Below are 26,099 nucleotides of genomic sequence, written 5' to 3' on the forward strand. Positions count from 1 at the left end.
GATTTTAATTTTAGGCTATGGAAAAGCCCAACATATGCACACAAACAGACACACATGCACCCGCTTGCTCGCTCTCTCTCTCTCTCTCTCTCTCTCTCTCTCTCTCTCTCTCTCTCTCTCTCTCTCTCTCTCTCTCTCTCTCTCTCTCTCTCACTCACTCACTCACTCACTCACTCACTCACTCACTCACTCACACACACACACACACACACACACACACACACACACACACACACACACACACACACACACACACAGACACACACAGACACACACACACACACGTGTCCAAAACACAGTCTGTAATTTTGAAATAAGCTGCAGCTTGAGGACTGCCTGGTTTTCTGGCCTTCAAGGTCACTTTTTATCACACAAACAGATATTTAATGTCTTAGTTCTGTCTGCGATTCCCAGCAGCATTGAAAGTGAAGATCGTTCTCCTTATTTTACAGTATGCTTATTATTCATTTAACAATATATTTTATGGATATTCATTTAAAAATAGCTTATTATGCTTGTGTGTGTGTGTGTGTGTGTGTGTGTGTGTGTGTGTGTGTGTGTGTGTATGTATGTGTGTGTGTGTGTGTGTATGTATATGTGTATATAAACAGTCAGTTTATATATATATATATATATATATATATATATATATATATATAAACAGTCAGTTTTATTATGAAATTCAAACTATAAATATCATTATATTGCTCTTTAATATGGTGTGACAGATCACTGTATAGCGTCTCAGTTCAAGCAAAGTGTGAAGCGTATTTGAACTAGTTATAGCACGAAATAAGCACAAATGAACATCAGAAGGTATGTAAGATACAGTACAACTCACCGAAATACGAATCACTTCACATGTAATCACTTTATCAAAGTTTCAGCTGCTGAAAGAAGTCAATAAAACAGCTTGTAAACAATGCCATGTTACATTTATCCCAGAAATGCAATTCAAATATTGTTAATCAGCTAGAAACGTCTAGAGATAAGCATTTAACTAATACAGTATGTCAACTATGTTGCTTATTCATTGTATTTTTACTTAACCTGTTCTTCAGTATTTAATGAATAATTTTTTTTTAAATAAATATGTCATTTTTAAATGACAGCCACCATTTAAATATTTATATATATAAAAAAAGATTAGGAACATAATTGTCATTAAAATGTATTATTATAACATTATTATTATTATTATTATTATTATTGTTATTATTATTATATAAAAAACATAATTTTAATGTAAGTAGCCAACAAATCGGTTACTTTTGACCATTAATATAGTAATGTACAGTTTCAACTGGGGTTCCCTGTATAGTTTACAGCATTAGTTTTTTTCCTTGAGGAAATTTTCCATGTACTGTACCTGAAAGATGGCACAGCAAGAAGGTCCTCGGTTCGGGTCCCAACTGAGTCAAGAGGCCTTTCTGTGTGGAGTTTGCATGTTCTGCCTGTCATCAGTTTCCTCCAGGTGTTCCGGTTTCCCCCACAATCCAAAAAACATGCAGTATAGGTGCATTGGGGATGCTAAATTGTCCATATGTGTGTGTGTGAGTCCTAAGCCATGTAAAAACACCTGGTTGGGGAAACACCTGGTGACCTACCCCTGAAAAATCATTGCCAAATTCATGAACAGTCTATTGTGTTTGGCAAGAGATGACCCATATATTCACCAATCGCCTGATATGAGTAAAATGATTAATGCCTGACTGTTTTACCTGATAAGCCCCAATTAATCAATACTGAATTGAATCACAAGCTTGTGAATCAAAATCGAATCATGAAATTTGTCAATGCTCCTCCCTAATATTTACTGTATAATATATATATAAACAATAAATATATAAACACATAACTTGTAACAAAGCACAAATCGCTTTTACACTACAGGATACAAATGTACATAGATTTTATGATTAATTGGTATTTACAGTTAATTTCTAGTGTTGTAAAGTTGTACTGAAGGAAAAGCTATTATATTTTAAGCTATTTTTTATGTTGAATGATTTCTATTCATGGCTGGATCTACAGCATCTGATGTGGTGTCTGCATGGAGATCAGGAGGACAGTAACACGCTTTCTGTGTCCTTATCTGAGAAGAACTTGTAATCGTCTTATAATTCTGGATAACTCGATCAACAAACAGTTGCTGTACAATTACATGCATCCACTTCACCGCTGACAGATGGATTGGGTGGACTTGGCAAAATCTGTGTCTTTCTCTGTCTTTGTCTATTTCTCTCTCTCTTCCTGCAGGCTTACTGCACAAAGACATGCATTCACATCTCAAGATGCATTTAAGCACTAAGTGCTCATTGTGCTCAAGGCCTTCGGACAAACCGTGTGTGTGTGTGTGTGTGTGAGTGAGACGGTTATTATCATACTAAAACTAAAATGAAAACCTTTTTTATGTGTATTTACTTGTGTGTAATTATTGGGTTCAGCAATTTGTGTGGATGACACTCATAACGAGAATACGTATGTAAAAGACAGAGGTAGATTTGTATTCTTTACTCGCCTCTCTCACTCTAAAACACAGAATATACATAAGTAAAATTGTCGAAGATGCAGATTCTGGTATAATGTTCATATAGTACATTTTTCTGCTTAAAAACCTTGCTGAACCGTCTTGGCTTTAAGAATCATCAAGTAGCCGATGAGATTATAAGTGGTTTTAATTTTCTCTATTGAAGCCTGAAGCTTAATTTATTTGTGATATTTATAACTTTGGCAATGTTATGTTGATCCTTCAGTCGATTGCAATGATGTTATCTCCCACTTTGATTTTGGTTGTTTGTTGTTTGATGCTTTTGCTGTAAAATCCCTGCCGCATAATTAATGATACATATGGATAGTTTGTCAAGATTAAATATGAATTACAATAGTAATAGCTTGCAATGAACAACAAAAATCACAGGGTCAGCTTTATAGCTTTAACTATAATAAGAGTAAGACTAAAACTAAACTGCAATTAAAAGTAGGCTACACTGAAAATAGTATTAAAATAAAAAATGAATTTGAAAATGTAGAACTACATTCTACATACTTCACAACTGTATTTTATTTATTTTTTTTTTACAGAAAATACTGTAAAAATGCTAGAGTAAAAATTGGTTAACTCTAAGTTAGTGTTTCTCAACGGCAACGGGAAGCAATATTTTTGAAAGGGGGGCATTTGTTTAAAGGGATAGTTCACACCATGATTTACTCAAGCCATCCTAGGTGTATATGACATTCTTCTTTCAGATGAATACAACTGGAGTTATATTAATAAATGTCCTGGCTAATCCAAGCTTTATAATGGGAGTGAATGGGAGCCCAAAATTTGAAGCCCCAAAAAAGTGCATCCATCCATGATAAAAGTAATCCACACGGCTCCGGGGTGTTAATAAAGGCCTTCTGAAGCGAAGCGATGCGTTCGTTGTATTTAAAACTCTATCAACTAAAATAACTCCGCTTTTGAGGACCATCAGGACATTTTATAATATAACTCCGATTGTGTAAATGTAAAAACACAAAACTACTCACTCATTTTAGTTGCATTCTCTGGGCCTTTCTTTCAGCAAATTCTTCCACGATGTCCTTGGTGTTTAATTCACAGCTTCGGGCATTCTCAATGGAAAGAATTGCCAGTCCTGATAGTCTGTTCTGCGATATGATGCTCCGCACATAATTTTTTATTAGCTTCTGTTTTGAAAATAAGCACTCCGCTGAAGCAACAGTAACAGGGATGGTAAGACAGAGAACTAAAACGGTGCAGATGTCGCTGAAGCTAGATGAAATAGAGTTGTTCTCAACAATCAAAAAACTGGCCAAATCCTGAACTTTTGTCATCCCAGAGATTTGTCTTTTGAAGGCTGCACGGAATGTAATTAATTGTTGTGGAAGGGCTGAAGACAAGTCTCTGTTGTATCTCTCCACTAACCTCTGTGCCCTTTCGAATATAGCGTTCTTCTCCTCAGTTGGAAGTATGAGTGGCTGGACCACTCTGAACAAATCGGCAACTGATCGCAAAGCTGAAAATCGCAGGAAAATGATTATGTCTAGGCAAGCGTTAAAACATACCCTGAAGTTACTTTCAGCATCAGCCAAACGCTCATCCTGACAGAATTCATCTAAATGGCGCTTTGCCCTTCTAATTCTTTCATTTTCAAAGATTTTTTTCACTTCCCACTTCTCAGCCATGAATTGTGAGGTTGCTTTTGCCTCCTCGAAATTTTCCCTGAACCTTGTCAACTCCACGATGTAACCTCGCAAGTAATTCTGTTGCTTTATGAAGGTCAGCATCCTTCGCCTGTAGCATTTTTGAAATGACATTGATCTGTTCCAAGACTTCACTTTGAAGGACTATAATAAAAACAAAGTCAAATCTTTCCATCAGCCTTATCAAAGCCATGGCCTCGTTGCGCTCATCTGCCTTTTTACGGGTAAGTGAAATTTTGGCCAGGGCCTTCGACACGTCAACATATCTGTAGATTGCAGTCACGGGATCATTGCGCGATGCCCACTAGTAGAGCACAGTTTTTTCAGCGTGGCATGAGTGTGTTTTTCAGTCATCTCAACCAATACATTCCACCTCTTTATACTGTGCGCAAAAAACACGTACAATTTTTCCATGGTTTTGTAAAACACGTATGTGGCATTTGGATGTCTCTCCTGTATCCTTGCCTGAACTCCCGTGTTTATGCCACTCATGTTCGCAGCTCTGTGAAATCCTTGGCTACGGCATTTTGAAATATCGAGACCTTTTTCCTCAACTGAACGTATAATTTTATTAGCTATTGTGCCAGCGGACGAGGCAGGTATTTGCATAAATCCCAGAAAAGACTCATTTCTTTCTGGAAAGTCTCAGAGAGTATAACTATCAGTTCATTTTGGATTTCTGGGCTTAGACACTTAACAGAACTAGCAGGGCGACTGAGCAGCAAATATGGATCATACTTGGCCAGTAGGTCGATGATGGAGAAAAAAAAACCTTGTGCTGACACTTTCATTGTTATCGAAGTGTCCCCGAAATGCTAGGTTGTTTGATGCCAGAGTTAAAGTGACATTAATGATTCGGTCAAGAGCCTGCCTCCAAAAATGAACTTGTTGACGGATTTGCAGTTCTGACGCCTCATTGATAGTGCCATGCAGACGCCACTGATCATAAACACTGCAAGCTGCTACATGGCACTCTGCGCCTTCATGCTTGGACATTTTATTCGACAGGGTCTGCCATGTTCTTATTCCTTGTCTCCATGCCATGTTGTAGCTTTTATGACTGCGGTCTGCAAATATGCAGCGTCAAGCTTCAATCAAAATCAATCAAAATGTACAGTCTTCAGTAACTTCGGTGCATGATTAGAAATGTGAAGCTTTGCCTGATGTAGGTTGTGTATTAGAGTTGTGCTTTTAGTGGATGTTGTTGGATACTTTTTTCACAATGTCATTATTATTGTAAATTGTACACTGACTTGAGCATTTACACACTCGTACGTACACAGACACATACATTTGACATTGCTTGTTGAGGACATATATACAGAGCTCTCAGACACGCATCGCTACTTTTCTTGAATGGCTTCTTGCTTCAAAGTGCTTCTCCAGACAGCCACCCTCCAGCGGCACTCAAGCCCCAACACGGGTGAGGGGATCCTGGCTGGACGCTGGAGCGGGATGTGGGTATAGGCTGGAGCTTCGGAAGCAGTGAACTGTCAGACAGCAGCCGTGGTACTTGAAGAACTCTGGAGAGAATAGCTGCCCTTTAACAAAGAGCAGAGCGGCCCAGCTTCTGTTCACACACACGCACACACACACGCACACACACATGCAACTGGACTTTACAAACACGCAAGAATAAGTAAAAGACATGTCCGTGAATAAGCAGACACAAATCACACCAAAAACACATTCATCTAAACAAATTCATAGACACAAAAAGGCATGTATACATACACACTGACAAAAGCGTCTACACACACACACACACACACACACCCACACACACACACACACACACACACACACACACTCACGCTCTCTCTCTTGGCTGCTCCTGCTGTTAAGGCTGTGTAATTGGGCTCTTAGGCTTCATTAGTGGCAAAGCTGAAGGGAACTCTCTCTCTCTTTTTCTCTCTTTCTCTGTGTGTCTCTCATACAGTATATGGATTTTGCTTGTCTTGGCTGGTATCCCCTCTTTCTCTTTTCTCACCTCATGTTTTATATGCCATCTGAAATTTGAGGTTGGTGCTCAGTTTGTCTGTAAATGTACATTTTTGACCAACGCTTCCCACTTCTTATGTCATTTCTATCTATCGCAAACACTGCCTATATCATTGCCTGATAAGTCAGCGAGGCAACAAGTCAGCTGCCTAAGACATCTTTTATGTGTTTGAAAAATCCTTTTTGGTTTTAAAGGGGCCGCATTCTTCACTTTTCGTAACTTTCGGATTGGATGAAAAATCGGATTGGATGAGCCGCATTTGAAGTCATTGTAAAAGAGCACATCACATCAGACAACAATAAATATAGCTTTTTATTGATCATTGGTCTGATTTGCTGTTTATAACCACAATTACCATTCTCTTATTGATTTAATAATTAATGTAAAAATAATCTTTTATGCTTTTGATAGTTCTGAGTTCTAATAGTAACACTGAGCTGTTGATTACAAGGTTCGTATATGATGTCCCCGGTCCCTGACAGTTTCTAAATAAGCCGGTTTTGATCTGAGAGCATTACAGCAGGAGGACAAGGGGGAGACAGAAGGTCCTTTGAGGTTAAGGGTATTTCAACATGCCACATTTGCTAGACAGAGTACTTTCTTTTTCTGATAACCTCCACTTCAGTGTGAGGCCTGTGATAGGACACACACACACACACACACACACACACATTGTGTAGTGCTAGACTAGTGGCCCCACTTGAGCTTAGAAACCCACAGTCAGACAACAGAGATACGGGTTCCCTATGATCTCCCTCAACTCTCTCTATATGTATTCATCATGCACCGCTTTATCACTCCTTACCTCCTCATCCCTCCTCTTTCCTTCCTTCTGATATGGAATAATGTCTTATAATTCAAACATGTGTACAGCATGGTTTTGGAGATCACTGTTAGCTGTCATTATTGTCATCAGAAGCATTTTAAAAAAAGAAAGAAAAGTAGGCACAAGTGGATTAGAAACAATCTAATAAGTAAATTAGAAACAATCAACGGTACAACAAGAACACAAGACGAATATGACAAAATAGTGTGTACGACCAACAGCAACTCCAGCTGATAAAGTTTCAGATGGATGCACTGTGTCCTTTGAGCTCATTTTGTTCTCATTGAGAACCTAGGCCCTGTTTACACCTGGTATTAAAATGCATTTTCGTCAATCCGATCACGAGTGGACGACGCTAATTATAGGTGTAAGTGGGGTCTAAAACTTTTGAGCTTGTCCACTTTCAACCACTCCCAGAGGTAGTTGAAAACGCATTTGATCGGATTGTGTAGATGTAGTGTCGTAGTGTAGATGCTAATGTGTTTGAACAGCCACAAAACGCCGCCTACTGTCCACCTACTGAACTAACGCGTAAACATTAAGGGAAGCGCGCTAGCGTATTTCAACTTTGTCGGCTGAAGACGAAAGTTTGGTTTGAAGACAAAAACGTATCAAGCACGATGTTCTCTCACCATTCCTGATTTCTAACTACACACTCACAGTGTTCTACATTGTCTTGTGGCTATCAGAGCACGATAATGATAACTGCTGCTCTCCATATATTTTTCTGTCGTCTCCGGTCGCATTCATAAAGTTTGTAAATTGCGCAAGCTTGTTTTGTCCATTAGATCTGAAAAATCACATAGATTTACCCAGCCATAGACCCTCCCCTCGAAGAAATCAGGACAGAAGTGTGAACAGCACAAGCCACATGGAATCTGATCTTTTTGATTCTGATTTGAGCCACTTTCATATGTGGTCCTGAATCAGATACAGGTCTGATATTTTGCAGTCATATCATATCGGAGTTCATCACGTCACTCTAGATCGACATTCGCCACAATTCCGTGCTGACGGCAGTCACTCCAAAGATTTTACATACGGATAGTTCTTTGGACACTCCGTGAATGTGGAAGACAGATGTGAAGGTATCAGTGGCAGGGACAGTGAGGTGTTTGCACTCATAAGTATTACAGTGACAGCTCTATACAAGCAAAACTTTAGGGGTCGTTTCATAATTATTAAAGTCTTATTAAAGCATCTTTTGCAGCGATTTTTATGTGAGCATATCAGTGAACACCCCTGACCACTCGGTGAGTTTCACGTCTTTGTAAACGAAAGTTTAATGCGTTTTAGGAAGGATTGTTCCAGTGCACCTATGCAGCTATTGTGGAGGTGGGGGGGTGCTACCACAGAAACCGAAAATTCTCGGGCCAGCAGCATGTGTCCAAATTTCAATCTTAACCGTTCTATTTCATCAGAAACAATCTGAAAACAGGGCTTTAAGTGTAAAATACCGAACTTGTCCTTATTATACTCAGTACCTAAATGTAGAATTACACTGTAACAAGGACAACTTAAAATAAAGTGTAACCAAAAAAATCCAACATTTGTGTCAAATTAAACATGGCGTCTCCTCTAAGGTCAATAAGCAGTAGTTATAATGTGCCGTAGGCGTCTCGGGCAAAGTGGAGGTCTTTAATGGGAGCTTGTTGGCTAAACTCTGCGCAGTATTATTACATTTAAATCCCACTGTGTGATTCCCATCCAGTCTGCGGTTCTTCTGTTTGGCTCCAGAGGTATAGAGAAAATGAAGTCATATTATGAGATGACTCTGAAAGACGCTAAAGTACCGTTAGACAGCTATTGTACCAAGAATCACATGTAATGCACATGTAAACTAATAAAGGCATGACGAATGTTGGGTTTGCTGCTAATCTCCTTAATTGTTTTCCATTGGGGAAGAATCTGGGTAAATGTAATATGTTGGTATCTTTTCATAAGGAAGAAAGAGAGGAGACTCTGGTCCCTTGTAAAAATGAAATGCACTGAAAGGTATTGAATGTGCACTTGTAGTGTACTTCGAATATTGAAAAGTATATTTTTATAAAACTATACTTTCAGATAATATAATATTAGTAACATAAAGGGCCACTCATGTGTACTTAAAGAGCGTAAACTTTCATGACTGTTTCTAAACACACTTATGTGCAGTTTAAAAAAATTCTATTTGTAATCATGTCAAATTAAAAGTTTTATTTTAAAAATAAAAGTAATTAATATCTCACAATTTACTTTATTTCTTGTTTTAATGTATTTTAAAAAATAAGGTTTTAATAAAATGTAAAGCACTTATACATTGAAAGTTAATATATTTAAAATGTACTACTAAAATGGCAACTTCATCTTTACAAATGTGTAAGTACAAATATATGTAATAGATGATATATAAGTTTCAAAATAATGAAATGGCAATAAAGTGTACTTATTTTATACTTAGTTTCTAAACTATAAACTAGTTTACCATAAATGCTTCTCAGTACATTCAGCAGTAGACTTTAACCATATTTCAAAAGCAATAGAAGTATTTTTTAAATATGTAATTATCATAGATTAAGTCCAATTTACGTGGGCCAAAAAAAGCACTCAGAAATTCAACTGATTGCATTTAATATTAATGAATACATTTGTCCAAAAAGTGTCTAAAACATGACAGCACTTAAGTATATTATTTTAAAGTAAATTATTTCTGTAATAATACTCCTTTTAAAAGTATGTTAAAGTGTACTTTTCTCAAGAGGTAACATTGTGCCAATTGACCTGTTGTGTGTGTGTGTGTTGCACACGTGCTTGTGTGTGTTTGTCTTGTAGGACAAAATTGTCTTATAGGACGTCTGACATTGTTCAGGATGTCCTAGAATAAGTTGTTCTAAAGTTTCAGGTCTCCTAAGCACAAGGCCATTTAGCTGTCCGAGGGACAAACTGACATGGACCGTTGTTTGGTCTCGGAGGCCTTGCGGTCTGAGGAGACAAATTGAGCCAAACCACTCCAGCGAGTGGCAAAAAACGGGGAGGAACTGAAAACCGCTGCAGTCACAGAGGAAACACTCGTTCTTGACAGACTGCATCACATTTGCTCCACACCTCAGCAGGACGGTGCAATCTTGAGTTATTCTACTGTAGCAGTTTTGTGATACAATATATTTGAGCAAAGTCTTTCAAAACCCATCAGGCTAATGCACGATATTTGACATGGCTCACATGGCCTCTACTAATGTATGAAGGGACGCATGAAGACGCATTTGTCCCTGATGTAATTATAATTATTATAGATTATATACACGCTGAGTGGTATCAGAGCTCAGATGACTGATGGTGTATGTCTTACATGTCACTGCTGATTTTGTTTTTAAGCTTGACAATTCAATTATGGAGCTTTAGAATTTGGTCTGGTTTATGTAGGTTTGCTGTTTTACTGAGGTCTGCTGTTCGAAGGACAGAGCCACTACTAGTAAGAAGGACCAGTTAGTGTTTGTCTGTTTTTTGTCACAATTCTTTCCCTCAGTTCACTTACATTAATGATTCCTTTCTTTCTTTATGCAGTATTTTATACACTACCAGTCAAAAGGTTTGGATCGGTAAGATTTTTAATGGTTTTAAAAGATGTCTCTTCTGCTCACCAAGGCGGCATTTATTTGATTAAAAATACAATAAGAAATATTATTACAATTTAAAACAGCTTTTTTTCTATGTGAAAATAGTAAAGTGTAATTTATTCCTGTGATCAAAGCTGTATTTTCGGCATCATTACTCCAGTCTTCAGTGTCACATGATCCTTCAGAAATCATTTTAACATCATGATTTGATCCTAAAAAAAAAAACATTCATTATTATTATCAATGTTGAACGTAGTTGTGTAATTTTTTTTTCAGGATTCTTTGATGAATAGAAAGTTCAAAAGAACAGCGTTTATCTGAAATAGAATCTTTTGTAACATTATAAATGTCTTTACTGTAACTTTTGATCAATTTAATTCATCCTTGATGAATAAAAGTATTGATTTCTTTTATTTCCCCCCAAAAACATGTTTTTGTTTAACGTTTAATGTTACAAAAGCTTTCTATTTCAGATAAATGCTGTTCTTTTGAACTTTCTGTTCATCGAAGAATCCTGAAATAAAAATGTAAATAACTGTTTTTAACATTGATAATAATGATAAATGTTTCTTGAGCATCGAATCATCATATTATAATGATTTCTGAAGGATCATGTGACACTGAAGACTGGAGTAATGATGCTGAAAATTCAGCTTTGATCACAGGAATAAATTTCACTTTACTATATTCACATAGTAAAGCTGTTTTAAATTGTAATAACATTTCACAGTATTACTGTTTTTTTTTTTTTATCAAATAAATGCAGCCTTGGTGAGCTGAAGAGACTTAAAAACATTAAATATCTCTCTCTTTTTTTTGCTCTCTTTATATATAATTCTCATCCTCTAACTGGATTCCTCCCTGTTTTCCTCTCTTCCTAGCTTTTATCTGTCTCTTGTCATATCATTCTTATCTCTTCCCCTCATTCTGCTGTCCACCTGCTCTCGCTCTCTGCCCTGTCCATCACACAGCAGAGCAGGAAGCGCTCTGGGGTTGACCTCTGACCTCAGTCAGCCAAGCTCTGTATAAACAGCTCATTTTCTCCACTTCCTGTTTAGCTGAACAGGAGCACCGCCTGTTTCAGTTTGTTTACAGAGCGGACCGCTTCAAGTTCTTGTGTGCGTGTGTGTACGCAGCATGTTTTTCGGTGTGTGTATTTTCGTATGCGGGTGTCAGTTTGTGCGGATCCCTGCCTGCTGTTCTATTGAGAACAATGCAGTTTGTTTACTTATATAAGATCCTATGCAAGTCTGTTTCCGCCTCAAAGTAAAAAAAATAAACAAAAAAAAACATTTCTCACATATCTAATATTTCTCACAATTAAGGCTTTTTTTCTCATGAATTTATATCTCACAATTGTGAGGTTATGTCTCTCAATTGCACCATTATAACATAATGGAATGTGTAGTAACTGCATTTCGTCAACTGTGACTTTATACAGTTGTGACTATATATAAATTATGGCTATATAATTCAAATTCATAACTCACAATTGTGACTTCATATCTCACAGTTGTGACTATATATACATTATAGCTAATTCAATTTCATAACTCAAAATTGTGACTTCATATCTCACAGTTGTGACTATATATAAATTATGGCTATATAATTCAATTTATTGAATTACGACTATAATTGCGACTATAACTCAGTTTGACTTCATGTTCCAACTTGCTTTTTTATCTCACAATGTGATATGTCTCACAAGTGGGACTTTATATCGCACTATATTTTGCATTTTGACTTGATTTTGATATATCTCTCAATTTTACTTTATTTCTTGTTTTAAACTTTACCTCACAATTACCTTTTTTATTACTTTGAGACAGAAACAGCTTCTTCAAAATCCAGATTTTGGAAAAGGGATTCACATAATATAAGTTTTATATGACTACAAAATGAAGTCATGTACTGTATGTATCATATCATATCAAAAATAGTATCAAAAACACTGTTGTCGTGCACATGAACGGCCAGAACGCATTAAAGGTTTTCTGTTTTCAGTTAAAACGGTGTTGTGTTAGCGGCCCCTAAGTTAATAACTAATGATCTTTGCAACAGAAGTGAATCAATCAAAAACTAACTTTAGCTGGACAATAACTTAATTCTAGAGCTGCTGTAAAGCCAAAACAATCCCTGTTACTGTAATTTCCTATTATCACTGTACAGCTGCTTTGAAACAATCTATATTGTTTAAAGCGCTATATAAATGAATATGACTTGACTTGACTTAATGAATATACACAAACATACTCACGCAAGCCACTTACAGCAACCCAAGACCTTACGTGACACACAACCTCCACACGCTCGCTGTCTAAACGCTTTCTGACTCATTACTATCTATAGCTCTATAGTCTCTGGGTCCAATTAACCGTTTGTGTTTTTGCCAGTGATATCTCTCAGTCTCTCTCTGTATTAAATTATGCAGTAGATCAGTCTGGTTTTCAGCTTTTATCTCGTGTCTGGCTTCAGTTAGTTGACGGTTGGTGTGCCCGACCAGAGCATCAGGCGGGGTAGATCAGGGTCAAAGAGCTATTTGAAGATCTGTTCGGCTGGCCGTGTCCCAGTACTGTGTGTCCTGATCCTCCCTACATCCTGCAACAGTAGGATGACTGCAGTCGGTTAGTGGTTTGGAGTAGTCACCCTTAGTAATGACCTGACAAAGGCAAGATGTCATTTTCATTCACTTTGAGCCAAAACACAGAGACTCGCTTTCGGGGCACTTGTGTTGGTTCTGAAATGTCCCCTTTAATTTACTTTAATTAGATGGCAGGATGTAGTTTAGCTGTGTGTTTGTCCACACATGTGCACATATGCGGGAAGTCATTAGCGCGGTTGCTAGCGTTAGCATTAGTCATACAAAAAACAGCTGTGAAAATCTGTTGATAGGTTTTAGGTAATAGCACAATGTTAAGTAGTAGTGCTTTTTTGCTAACAAAGCACAATCTGGACTGCACTACAAATGTAAAAAGCGACAAATGTAATTACTCCAACACTGAGAGTAATGGCAAGATTGAGTTGAGATCAGTTTTCACACTCAGTTTTATCTAAGCATAGTTCAGCCAAATCATAGTCACAGACAGGCCCGGATTAAGAGGACTTTGGGCCCTGGGGCTATAGCAACACCAAGGGCCCCCTTTCATCTGATTGCCACGCCACAGTCTTCTACTGCAATAAATTTGTTTTATTGTTTTTAATCAATGTATTTAATTAATGTTTTTCTTTATCATTATTTATTATTATTTTTGCACACTAAGTAGTCCAGGCTATTTAACACATTAACCCTCTACTGCACAGATTTTGATGGAACATCATGATAAAAATTACTCCACATAATTTATTGGTTCATTTTGGGAACATTTTATTGATAAAACATTTTTACCCCCTCCCCTTCCATATGTGCATTTATGGCTATTTCTCTCATTTTATCTAAAGGGACAAAGTAAGCATTAATAAAACATTTGCTTTCTAAAGCCCTAGATGGTAATTGTTTCTCATGCGGATATCTGTAAAAAAAATATTAATACATTTACACTGCATTTACAATTACATAAATGCTATGATTGTTATTTTATTTAATATTTAAATATAAAAATATTTAATTTTTAATTTCTAATTAAAGGGTACATTAAGTATGAAACTAAAACTACCAGTAGGTGGCGGCAAGTCACTGTCTTAATAAGCAAGTCACTCATTCATCCGATTTGTTCAAACGGCTGTTTGATTCAACGACGAAGCAAACGAGGAGTCAATGTATCATTAAATGAACCCATTCGTTCAAAACGCAGATTATTCAGTAACGAATCACCACTATCAGTTTCAGAGATTGTTTCTGCTGTGGTTTCATTTTGGAATTTCCATCGGCGAAATGACGATAAACTAAAATGTAACTCTCAATGTTAACTTATTGGTCAACTCATTGTTGCATAACATATATCACATTAGCAATTGTGCTGATATTTGGGGAAAACTGCGCTTTTACTTGTGTGATATATTTATTTTATATTATGTAATATTACAATAAGACAAAAACTCATCGGGGCAAAAAATGCCCATGTACCTTGGATATATTGGACCTTGATGTTCGTAATTCGGCCGGGGATTTTTACGCAGGTGGGTGGTGGGAGAAAAAAACACTGACAGTCCGATTCAGACGGCAATAAAATCACCTACTATATAGCCCGTATTGAAAATACCTTACGACTCCACGAGAAACATCCAAATAGTGCTTAACTCATTAACTTACTTCAGCTGCTTGCTTCCGTTCTTCGACGTCTAAAACACTCGGATCGGTGACGAGGCAGGAGGGTGAAGCTAACTGTGGGCTGCTGCCGCTGCACTTGGGGTCTTCCACGGGCACGAATGAAAGTGAACCCAAGTAGTTAGTTAGTTTAGGAATTTTTGCATCCCTTTTCTGCCTTTCGAGTTTGTTTTTTCTTTTTTGTGCACCACTATCACTTTTTTTTTTCATCATTTTTGAACTCCTGCGAGCGATTTATTCCCATGTTCTATATGAAAGCATAACGAATAGAGGGGTTTCCCAACGTCATAGCGCAAATTGTAGAGTTAATTTGATTGGCCAGTGAATTATATCAGTCAGGCACATTTTCCAATAACTTCTTGTTATTTTAGTATACACAAATCAACCACCTATGATTTGACAATCTCATTTCCTCCAGCCAATCACGGGCCCCCTAATCCCGTGGGCCCACCTAGCCCTTATGTTAATCCGGCCCTGGTCACAGAAGAGCAGATTTTGTAGTTCTGACAAAACAGAACTGTAGTAACTGTGTAGTGAGTTTGTTTACATTACACACATGGCAGACGCTTTTATCTAAAGTGACCTATTTGTATTCAAGGTATACATTTTTATTCCCTACTAATCAAACCCACGACCTTGGCATTGCTAATGGAATGGAGGCCAGCTAGTAAGAGCTGTGTGAGTAAACCTCACACTCTTGGCCTCAAGAGGTGCACTAGTGACTAATGCTTTAGCGCCCTAGTTAACGCGCCTGCTTTCCAGTTCGAATCCCGCTCGGAGTGGTGCAAGTAGAACCCTCAAGTTGGAGTGAGGTTTAGGGGTTGAGTGTAACGGAGGCCAGCTAGTAAGGGCTGTGCGAGTAAATCTTACTCTCCTGGCCTCAAGAGGCGCTCTAGTGACTAATGTTAGAGGCTGTGGTCTATAGGTTCCTTGTTAACGTGCCCGCCTCCCATGCAGGAAACATCGGTTTGAATCCCGCTTGGATTGGTGTAAATAGAACCAGAGGGGTCCTAGGGTACTAGATTTTACATAAAAGGTGTGTTTGCACAAAAAAAAGTGGCTGCCTCGAATGCTTTTTTGGTTAAATCTGCTCATTAACTTCTGTGACAAGGCAGGAAATAAGATGAACCAGCTGCTGGTTTGCAAATGGAAGCAGACACACACTCTTTCTCAACGTATACACACACTCATACTGCAAACACATTCTTAAGTCCTGATTGGTAACACACTTCCTGACGATAAGAGAATATAGAGCCAGTTATGGTCTATTAGGCTGTGACACATTGAGGACCGACGAAAGAGGAACATGAGTCACTAACGCGCACTTTAGAAAGTTCCAGGATTTATGCAATTATGCAATGGATAATTACAACTCTAAAATCTGATTGGATAAAGCCAGGTGTACACTATGCATGTTTCAAGTCCTTTACGATTGTCAGATTACATGATAATACCCCAATGACATCTTGGGTAAAAGTCAAAGCAGACTGTGCAACATCAACTGTCTTTTAGACTGTAAGATATGCATCTGTGATTTCGATCATGTTTACTGTGTCTTTTACTGTGTTTATTGTTGTCACTCTTTGACAAGCACAAGCCTGAAGTGTCTGAAGTCTGATGTGGGCGAGTAAAAGAGGGAATTGTTTTTAAGCTTTATGCAACATATCATGTAGACAGACATACAAGTGTATGTTGCAACCCAGGCTCATTGGAAAAGCATGCCGGCGGCAACATCTCTGCAAAATGAAATCACATTGCTTCTTGCACATTTCGCAATACTTTCAAAGTGAAATGTCCAATGAGTGGAGTTAAAAGCGCGTTCAGTTTTAATGTGTGTTTACGTTGGTTGTTGTACGTTACGCAGCAGTTCTGAACTGAAATGTGAGGTGAGTGGTGCTAAAAGATTAAAGCTCTATCACGCTTGAAAATAACGTACCACCTACACTAAACCCTAAACATACCCGATAGATTTAACACAAGCAAACATGTCACACATTTGTTGAAGCAACCATGTCATTTTAGCTGCTTCTACAAGTCTTTGAGCTCTTTTGTCGAAACTCGTGTTTCACTGGACTTTCTCTGAGCAAGTCTGCTACACCAGGAAAGCCACACATATCAAGCTGCATGAGATGCAAACGTATATAATGTATTAGTTACAAATGATGCACTATCGTAAAAAGTTTTTGAGGCCATAACTGTGCAAGGAACCGCTACATGAAAATAAGCCTTTTTAATAATCAATAATATGTGTTCATAATGTTGTGTGAATAATCTGCAGTGATTTGTAAATTTATACTTTTTTTTTATTTTTTTATTTAGCAGAAATGTAGGTCGAGGAACGTTTTTCCAATGAGACTGTTATGTTATGAGACTGGTATGTTGGTGTATTGACTATTTTAAAAGGCTTAGAACAAATTGCTGTATTATTTTGCATTAATAAAAAGTTGGGCTAATGAACACTGCAGGGCCAACAAAATTTACTTCAGAAAAGTTGACCTATATTGATCTAACGTGAAATTAAATGACCCTATTTACATTTTTAAAGTCAGCATTAAAGGTGCCATAGAATGGATTATTTTATTATTTTATAATGTTTCCTGGGGTGCCCTTATAATGTTAGTATGTTTTTTAGATCAAAATTTGTTATAATTTAGAAATAAAAGGCATATTTCCTAGCCTGATTTCATCCATTGATTTGAACACTCTGTTTGAAGGGGCGTGTCTGCTGTGAGACTTAAGTGTTGTTGCCCACTGCTGTGATTGGCTGACATGCTTGCATATGAAATATCTGGCATTACATGTAGAGCTATCTGGAAAACTTTTACTATTACAGCTTTTATATGTTTTTACTATTACAGCTATCGGGATTAACGAATCATGAGAAGTTTTTTTTTAAGTATTTAGATCTATTCCCATCACATAAAAGGTTTCAGTGATGAGCACTGAGCAGATGACAGCCTGTTGATCGCGTGAATGAAGATCTTATCACTGCAACGCGATATACTGATGCATAAACAGTGTTGAACGACTTTGAAAGAAAGATTATCTGTCTGAATTTGAACAATTACACATCAGAAATTCACATAACCCACTGGTTCTCTGGAGGCTCGGATGAAGGAGCAAAAAAATATTTTTGTGTTCATTTGTACAACCAAACACTGAGCAACTGCCATGCTTCGTTCGCTCGTTTGCAAGCCATGATGTCTCTCGAGGAAAAAACAATATCGCGCTGGATCTAGATAACACAATGTAAATTATCGTTAATAAAATCCCTACTTGCCGCTTGCGGGAATATAACGTTAGTTGAAATTGCCCCCTTCGTCCGTTTGAGACGCCGAGAGAAGCCTGGCTGCTTGATATTGTTGTAACAGTCCGTGGTGAAATGGGCAGAGCAACTAAACAACTTCGAATTAAACTGTAGCGGTATCCGATTATAGATAGATAGATTATAGATAGATCTGCCATTTTCCCTATGATCCTCCTCCTGCTTGTTTCTTCACCTGCAGAACTTCTGATGATTCGGCTGTGCAGTTCCGCCTGGCACTGAGCATGGGCTGGCATATGCAAATTTTTAGAGGCGTACATATTAATGATCCCATCGGTTTCGTCACAGTTGGTGTTATGTGGAGATTCGCCCGTTTTTCAGGGGTGTTTTTCAAAAACGAGATTTAAATAAGAAAGAGAAAACTATGGTGTTTGAGACTCACTGTATGTCATGTCCATGTACTGAACTCTTGTTATTTAACTATGCCAAGATAAATTCAATTTCACATTCTATGGCACCTTTAAATGATTCACCCCAATTCATCTATTCATGTTTAATTTTTTAAAGATGTTTTGACCTCGTAATGTTTAATCAAAACACTGGACCTTCTCTCTGGTGACATTTGAAGGACTTCTTAAACCTCACTCCTGCTGATCTGTCACTACTTACATTTCATTGCAACTTATGAAGTTGTCATTCCTGGTCCAGTCCATGCTGCTCCAAAGAAAATAAATGTTAGTCTTTGCAATCTTTGATCAAAACATAAAAGTCTGCTTTCCTGTGAAATTATTTTCCTTTTCCGCTGACGTCTCTTTGGCCTATTTTTTTCATGTAGACTTGAAAAGAAATGATGGTCCGGTTTAACAGACAGGGCTTAGATTAAGCCAGCATTAGGCCTTAGTTCAATTAGGACATTTAAGTAGCTTTTATAAACGTGCCTTAGAAAAAAACATTACTGGTGTGCATCTTGAGACAAAACATGGTACTATGTCAGTGCAAGTTGCTTTCAGTTAAAACATCTTAAACGCGCATTTAAGTCTGGGACTAGCTTAAGCCTTGACTGTGAAAACAGTTTAAATATAAATGTATTATTTAAATGAATCTCGCTGTTATTTGAATCCCGGTTTTACAAAGTCTTAGACTTTTGGACCCAATTTGATCTTGAAAAAGTGAATTTGCATGTTATTTGTCAACTGATAAATTATTGAACGTTACTGTTTTTATCATGTTGCAGTGGCTGCTGTACTGTATAAAAACTTTGCCTAAAACGACCCATAAACTGTGGGAAAATAACTGTAATGTATGGCCTCTTTGATGCATTGCTTCCATATATGATTTAAGGACAGACAGAAATAGATCTGACATATAACACGCACAACGGCGGGATCAGTTTACTTGCGTTTGTTTGTTTTTGTTTGTCCATGTCAGTCACAAACCTAATCCAAACCGGTTTTACTCGTGAGATTTATCCATACCAGCATCCAAACGTCTCTCTCTCCTCCTCTTCTCTTTCCTCTCTTCCTTCTGATAAGACTCTCTCTGGTCTCAGGCCCATTAGCCAATGGCGAAAGGGATAATTGTCATGGAAAAGAGCTGGGCGCGCGTTTGATGTGGACCTCGACTTCCTTTTGATGTAAAAATGTATCCACTGTGATTATCAAGATTATGGCTTCCTCCCCCTCCTCTTCCTCATTCCCTCGCCCTTTCCATCCCTCCATTAAGCCGTGAAGATTAATTGGAAACAGCCCGGTCTGATGGCTGAAGTTGATGTCGTTGTCTTCATAGCTGACGGGTCGCTTAAATCATGTTTGGGCAGCATCCTTTCCCAGACGCTCTTCCTCTCTGTTGGTGAAACACTGTCTTTATATACAGAGTACATATTACATATTATTATAGTAGTGTTTCTTTAACAATGGGCACTTTTTCTTTGTGCACCTATAAAATAAACTCTTAAAAACACAATCTGACTTATACTACCATTTAAGGGTTTGGTTTTGTTAAAGAAATTAAAACTTTTATTCAGCAAGGATGCATTAAATTGATCAAAAGTGACAGTAAAGACATTTATAATGTTACAAAATATATCCATTTCAAATAAATGCTGTTCTTTTGAATTTTCTATTAATAAAAGAGTCCTGACAAAATGGGTTATGATTTGGTATATGTATGGATCTACATACCTAATGTAGTCTGGCTTGTATTTTCTTTTACTTTGTTCATGGTTTTTGAGAATGAGGGGATTTCGCAACGATTCGGTCAACGAACCTTCCTCTGGCTTGCGAAACACGCAAAAGTATCAGCAAATTTAATAGTTTATTAAGAGCATTTACAGCTGAAAATAATGACAAAGGCCACACTTCCAAGTACGCAGCCAATTTAGAATTCAAAATGAGAAAAAAAAAGTAAAAAAAAAACATAAACAGGAACATAATTCTACACCCAAGTGAACAATAATACTAATATAAATCTACAGTTTAAACTAAAATAGAAATAGATCTACATTACAAAAATATATGCCATAACATCTAAGCATTAAACCATTAAAGGGGTCATGAACTGCATTTTTAATGCTAAAATTGTATAATATTCTCTGAGGTCCACTTATAATGTTATCAAGAAACATCCTAATTTAGGAAACAGGAAAAATCCTGTTTTTGACCCTCTCTTTCAAACACTCAGTTTTGATAGTCGTGTTGTGTTTTAAATGCAATTAAACGTGTTGTAATGTCTTACTGCTGATAAAACAGATGTCGCTCACTGAATCTTCAATTCAGGATAACAGCGAATAACTTGGATCAGAACAACAAAAGCAGCTTTCTTTAGAAAGCTATGTGCTTTCTTCAGTATCTGATAAAACCCCATAAATGCCGAAACAAAAGCTACAGTATAAATACTCAGTACATATCAAATGATCTGTATCAGACAAAGCAATAGTTGACACATGGTAAAAACACTGTTACACTTTTGTGTTGTGACATTACTGTCGGATCCAATGTAGTTGGCGCTGCATCATCTTTTATTTTCAGTCTCTCTGAAAAGCCTGCGTCTAACTGTGTCTTGTTTAAAAACCGCAGTAAAATGAACCGAACAAATGGACAGACGCGATCTTGACTAGAACTTCATTAAAAATAAAGTTCATCCACGCTTTCTTAATGCTAGGATCACAAAAATGGCAATGCAAAGGCTGTGTTTTTCCTCAACTTGGCACTGCCAAACGTCTTGTAATCCACAGAGGCATCTCTATAATTTTGTTGCTTTAGTAATCCTGTGTACTTGCATCTCTTTCGTATTTACTACTACATGACGTGTGAATCAGTGGGCGGGGCTAAAGAGACAATGATGTAGAAGTAGGCATTGATCTTCTTCTCCATAGGCGGTGTTTCGTCTCACTATGACGCAATAATGTGACAAAATACGAAACGAGACGTTTTCTGAGCCTTGGCATCAATAAAAGCTGCTTTTGGACGAACTAGGAAGTTTTGAGATCTGAAACTTATTATTATAGTACAATGACCTTTTATATGTCAAAAGATCAAGGACATGTTTATTTCTCAATTCATGACCTCTATAAATCAATAATAATAAAAAAAGAAAAGAAGAAGAGCAAGAAAAATAGTTTTTCAGGATATCTCCCCTTATTTCTTACATGTTTGTTTCTGTTTGATGGAAATGTGTTAAAATGAAACACAGCTTACTTTTACAGCCCTACTATTTCTTATTTCAGAATCTAATGAAGCAAACAAAGAATATGTGTGAGAGTTGTCGAGAGTATTTGTCTGAGGTGTAAAACATAAACAGATCCACTTTACAAAAAAATATATACCAAGTTCTGTCATGAAACACAAACTGGTGAGAATTACATAGTTAACTACATGGCACAAGCTGATTGGTTCCTGTTGCATCTGCAGCCAATGAGCTGCTCCTCAACATTCAAATAGTTGGTCAATGTTTGCTTTCAGAATTCCTTTGAAGCCCTCCACCTTCCCCAGCTCCACCTGTATAGATCTGCTATGGTAAATTTCATACAGTATATGCTATTGGTGCAGCAGCAGTAGGTCTTACAGTACATGCTCACAGCAGTGTGTCTGTGTATGTACTGGCAGTAGCAAGTCTGCACTTCTGCATTCTTTCTTAGGTGTATAAATACCAGAATCTAAAGGTTTGAAGGCAGCAAATGAAGAATATTTGTGAGAGTTGGTGAGCGTATTTGTCTGAGGTGCCTAGCCATATAAGCACGTTTGTGTCAGGGTGTTTACTGTTATGCGTGTTTGTGTTGGACATGCGCTTGTGTGTTTTGGTTCTGCATGCGTGTTGGCAAGGGGTGTGTATGACAGTGTGTGAGTGAGGCCTGTTTTCATTGGATGCATGGGTGGATTCTATTTTACATCGCTGTCTGTGAATGTGTGATTAGTGACTGTCATCACAATGACTCATTTCATCTCTGCTTTTGCATTTCTTCACAGAAATCTGAGCAACAATCGTATCCGTGTCCTGAAAAATGGCTCCTTCGCCGGCTTGTACTCCCTCGAGAAGCTGTAAGTAAATCTCTTTCTCGCCATCATCTTCATCACCATTGCGAGGCTTAGTGGTGTTTTTGATGTGTGCCGTCTATCTAGGGAAGGGCATTTTGAGTCATTTTAGAGCCAAGTGCTAAAACATTCAAATGCACGTTACTCAACAGGCATTCACCGGCAGCATTTTTGGTCATTTTCACAAAAGTTTCATGGCCCCCAGTATTTTTTGTTTTATGAATAGTATTTGATTATGCAATATATCAAAAGAAAGAACAGACACTCTGCTTTTAAAGGCAATTTTGATTTATATGCTGTTTAATGTTGATGATCGCGTTATTTAACATGTTCATCTGCTTACATATGCTATCGCTTGTTTCTGATTATTTTCGTCTGTGTTTTGATCAGGAGATTTAGTACTCTTTCAGAAGATGCGCAATAGCGCCCCCTAACGTATAACATTGACAACAATGTCAATGGCGGGGAAGCGTAGTCTCACATATAACGGACATTTTCATCAATGGCGGGGAAAGAGTTAAATTCAATGAACAACAAGTCCAAATTATTATGATAACATCATTTTACTTTAATTTGAACCAGAATGTTCCTTTAATTTTCATACTGAATATTGAAGTCAACGCTGCCAGAGATCTGTTTGCTGCTATCTGTGAGTGTGATGATACAGTAGGGAGGAACGGTCAGTACGCGTGATTATCACAGAACTCTAGAGGAAACAGTCTCATTACACCTCCATGTATCACTCTGTGAAAAACTGTTCAGTCTGGAGAGATAATAGAGGAGGAGGAGAGGAGGCTGCCAGGGATTGGAGGAGGAAGAAATATGTTCTGTTGCTGACTGACCTGAAGTATTGTTGCATGATACTGACAGCTAGGCTATATTATTTTCGAATAAAATGGTCTTGTAGCTCTTTATGGGCCGGTTCACACAGAACGCATTTGTGCTGTCAGTGGAATGATTAAAAAAAAAAGCACACGGTCTAGAGACACGTTTTTTTTAGAAGTTTAACTTCGTTTTTAGAATGCCGTGTCAAGCGCGAGACGCTGAAAAAGACGTGAACGCAAACATGTAAAGAGATCCGTGTAGCTCATGACATTGAAAAACAGTGGAAAAGTAGCGCAGTGGAATGAAAAAATGCATTCTGTGTGAAGCCTGCATATATAAAAATGGTGACAATGGCTAAAACAACATATAATATTATTTTTAGTGGACTAAAACGTTTTATAATTCTACAAATTGTTTTTTTTTGTGAGTGTTTGTGTGTGTGTATGAGGTCATTTGTGTGCGCACGTGCGTGTGCTCGTGTTCATGTGTGCACGTGTGCAGTGATTAGCCATGTGTGTGTAAGACAGGGCTGCTCTCTGTATGTAGGTGTTTTGTTTGGGGTAAAAGGATCTGATTTGCTTGTTTTTGCAAGTGCAGACAAGACCCCCGGGGAGCTGCGGAGGTCAAAGGTCAGAGAAACTGGAGCCGTGCCCGCAAACAGGCACTCGTACCTGGGATTGTAGTTAAACTGGGTTAGGATGGGGGTAGGGGTGTTTTAGTAAAACTACGGATGTTATACCTCTATTAGGAAAACATAATTTCCTTTCGCTTTAAATAGGAAATCTTCAAAGAAACCAATTGTATTCTGCATTTTTGGAGCCACATTTTTGGAGTCTTTCCTTGTTTCCCATGCTAATATGCATAATATAATGCAGTTTTATTAAAGCTCTAATACATCAGGATTTTTGCTGTATCGTAGGTTAGATAATTAGATGTTATCATTAGATGTGGTTTAATTAGATGTTATCATTAGATGTGATTATTAAACCCAGTGCTTTGTTCAGTCTACACAATATTTTTGTCTTTTATGATAGTCACTGTCAGATATGCGATTTTGACTCCTAAACTCGTCATGTCGTTGACATGTCAGACTACACGTTGCTTCCTGATCATCGCTTGCCGTCTTTAACGACGTGCGTGATGTCATCGAAGAAGACTTCTGGAAAAAAGAGCGTAAACAAATAATGGCTACCACAGTGGCGTACTATTGTCTCAATGTCATGTTTGAAAGATTATGTATAGAAGAGCTTCTGTGCTCCTTTTGGTCAACTCCACAAATGTGACGGAGCCCGACACGGAGGACCAAAAAAACTGAAACATGCTAGTCTTTCTGTCAGTTGTCGTTCATTTTGACACTATACAAGATAAAACGATTGATTATCTGTCACAAAGACAATTGTCATTTACGAATCACCGCGAGTTGTCTTAACAGATTTTCTGAGGATTAAGATTATTAAGATTATATTAACCATATGACAATTCTGTGCCATCACAGTACACTGTAAATTGCTGCCTTAAATTTTCAAGTGCAGTCAACTTGGATATTTAAGTAATTTCAACTTAAATCACATTAAACTGACTTAAAACATGAGTTGAATCTTGTATAACATGAATTAAAGCAATGTAAAAACGTATGTAATCATAACTTATTGATCATATAATTTTTAAGTGTAATGCAATTTCCTCACTGGCAATTTTAGTTATATTAATTATTTTATTTGGAAATATTTATACTAGTATACAATAATACAATATAGTATGCTAATATACTGTGTAATATACTATATTTATGTGCAAATGCACACCACTCTGTTCTTTGGAAAAGGCAAGAAAAAGAGTTTGAAAAGGCTCAAAGTCAGGATGAAATAGGATTTTATGAACAATTTTTAAATGATAAATTATGATGATTCACTTATTTCGAGTTTTTAAGTAGGAATTTAAGGATGCTTTTAAGAATAAAACAGTTACACTTTATTTTAAGGTGTCCTTGTTACAGTATAATTATACATTTAAGTACTGAGTAATATTTATTAACAACAAGTACTTACTATAGGGTTAGGAAAGGGTTTGATTTAGGGTTAGTTGCATGTAATTATAAATAATTAACTGTTACATTAAGTACATGTAACATATGTAACAAGGACACTGTAAAATAAAGTGTGACCAAAACTACTTGGCATACTATAGAGTAAAAGTGAGAAAGAAATAGGCATATGCATACATATACTTATACTGTTTGTATCTGCAAAACTGGAAACACATTTCGTATGCAGTTGGTCTGTAATAAAAACATCACAAATATAGTATGGCATGGTACGTTAAGAAAACGATTTTGCTTTACAGCTCTTTGGGGCTTCTATTTTAGGAAGCCCAATTATATACCTTGGCTACTACAATTCTAATGCTGCAGTCCATTCAAAGTCATATGTGAGATGCTTTCCTAGTAGATATCACAGGCTTCCTTTTATAAAGACATCCCATTGCCAGACATTCTTAGGATTTTGTATAAAGAAACAAATTGCAATGCGAGCATTTGCTTTGCAGGTGCTTGATCGTCAACAAAGATGTCTCCTAGCAACCAAA

At 37.3% G+C, this 26,099-nt stretch overlaps 1 protein-coding gene across 1 annotated transcript in view; it reads left to right on the top strand.

Moving 5' to 3' along the window:
* Nucleotides 1-26,099, top strand: part of adgra2 (adhesion G protein-coupled receptor A2) — a 99,110-nt gene that overhangs the window by 14,833 nt on the left and 58,178 nt on the right. Inside the window, exon 2 of the mRNA XM_084087257.1 lies at nt 22,626-22,697. Within this exon, the coding sequence (XP_083943383.1) occupies nt 22,626-22,697 (72 nt within the window). The remainder of the gene's footprint in view (nt 1-22,625; nt 22,698-26,099) is intronic.

The sequence above is a fragment of the Abramis brama genome (assembly GCF_963993115.1).
Source record: "Abramis brama genome assembly, chromosome: 16".
NCBI classification, from domain to species: Eukaryota; Metazoa; Chordata; class Actinopteri; order Cypriniformes; family Leuciscidae; genus Abramis; species Abramis brama.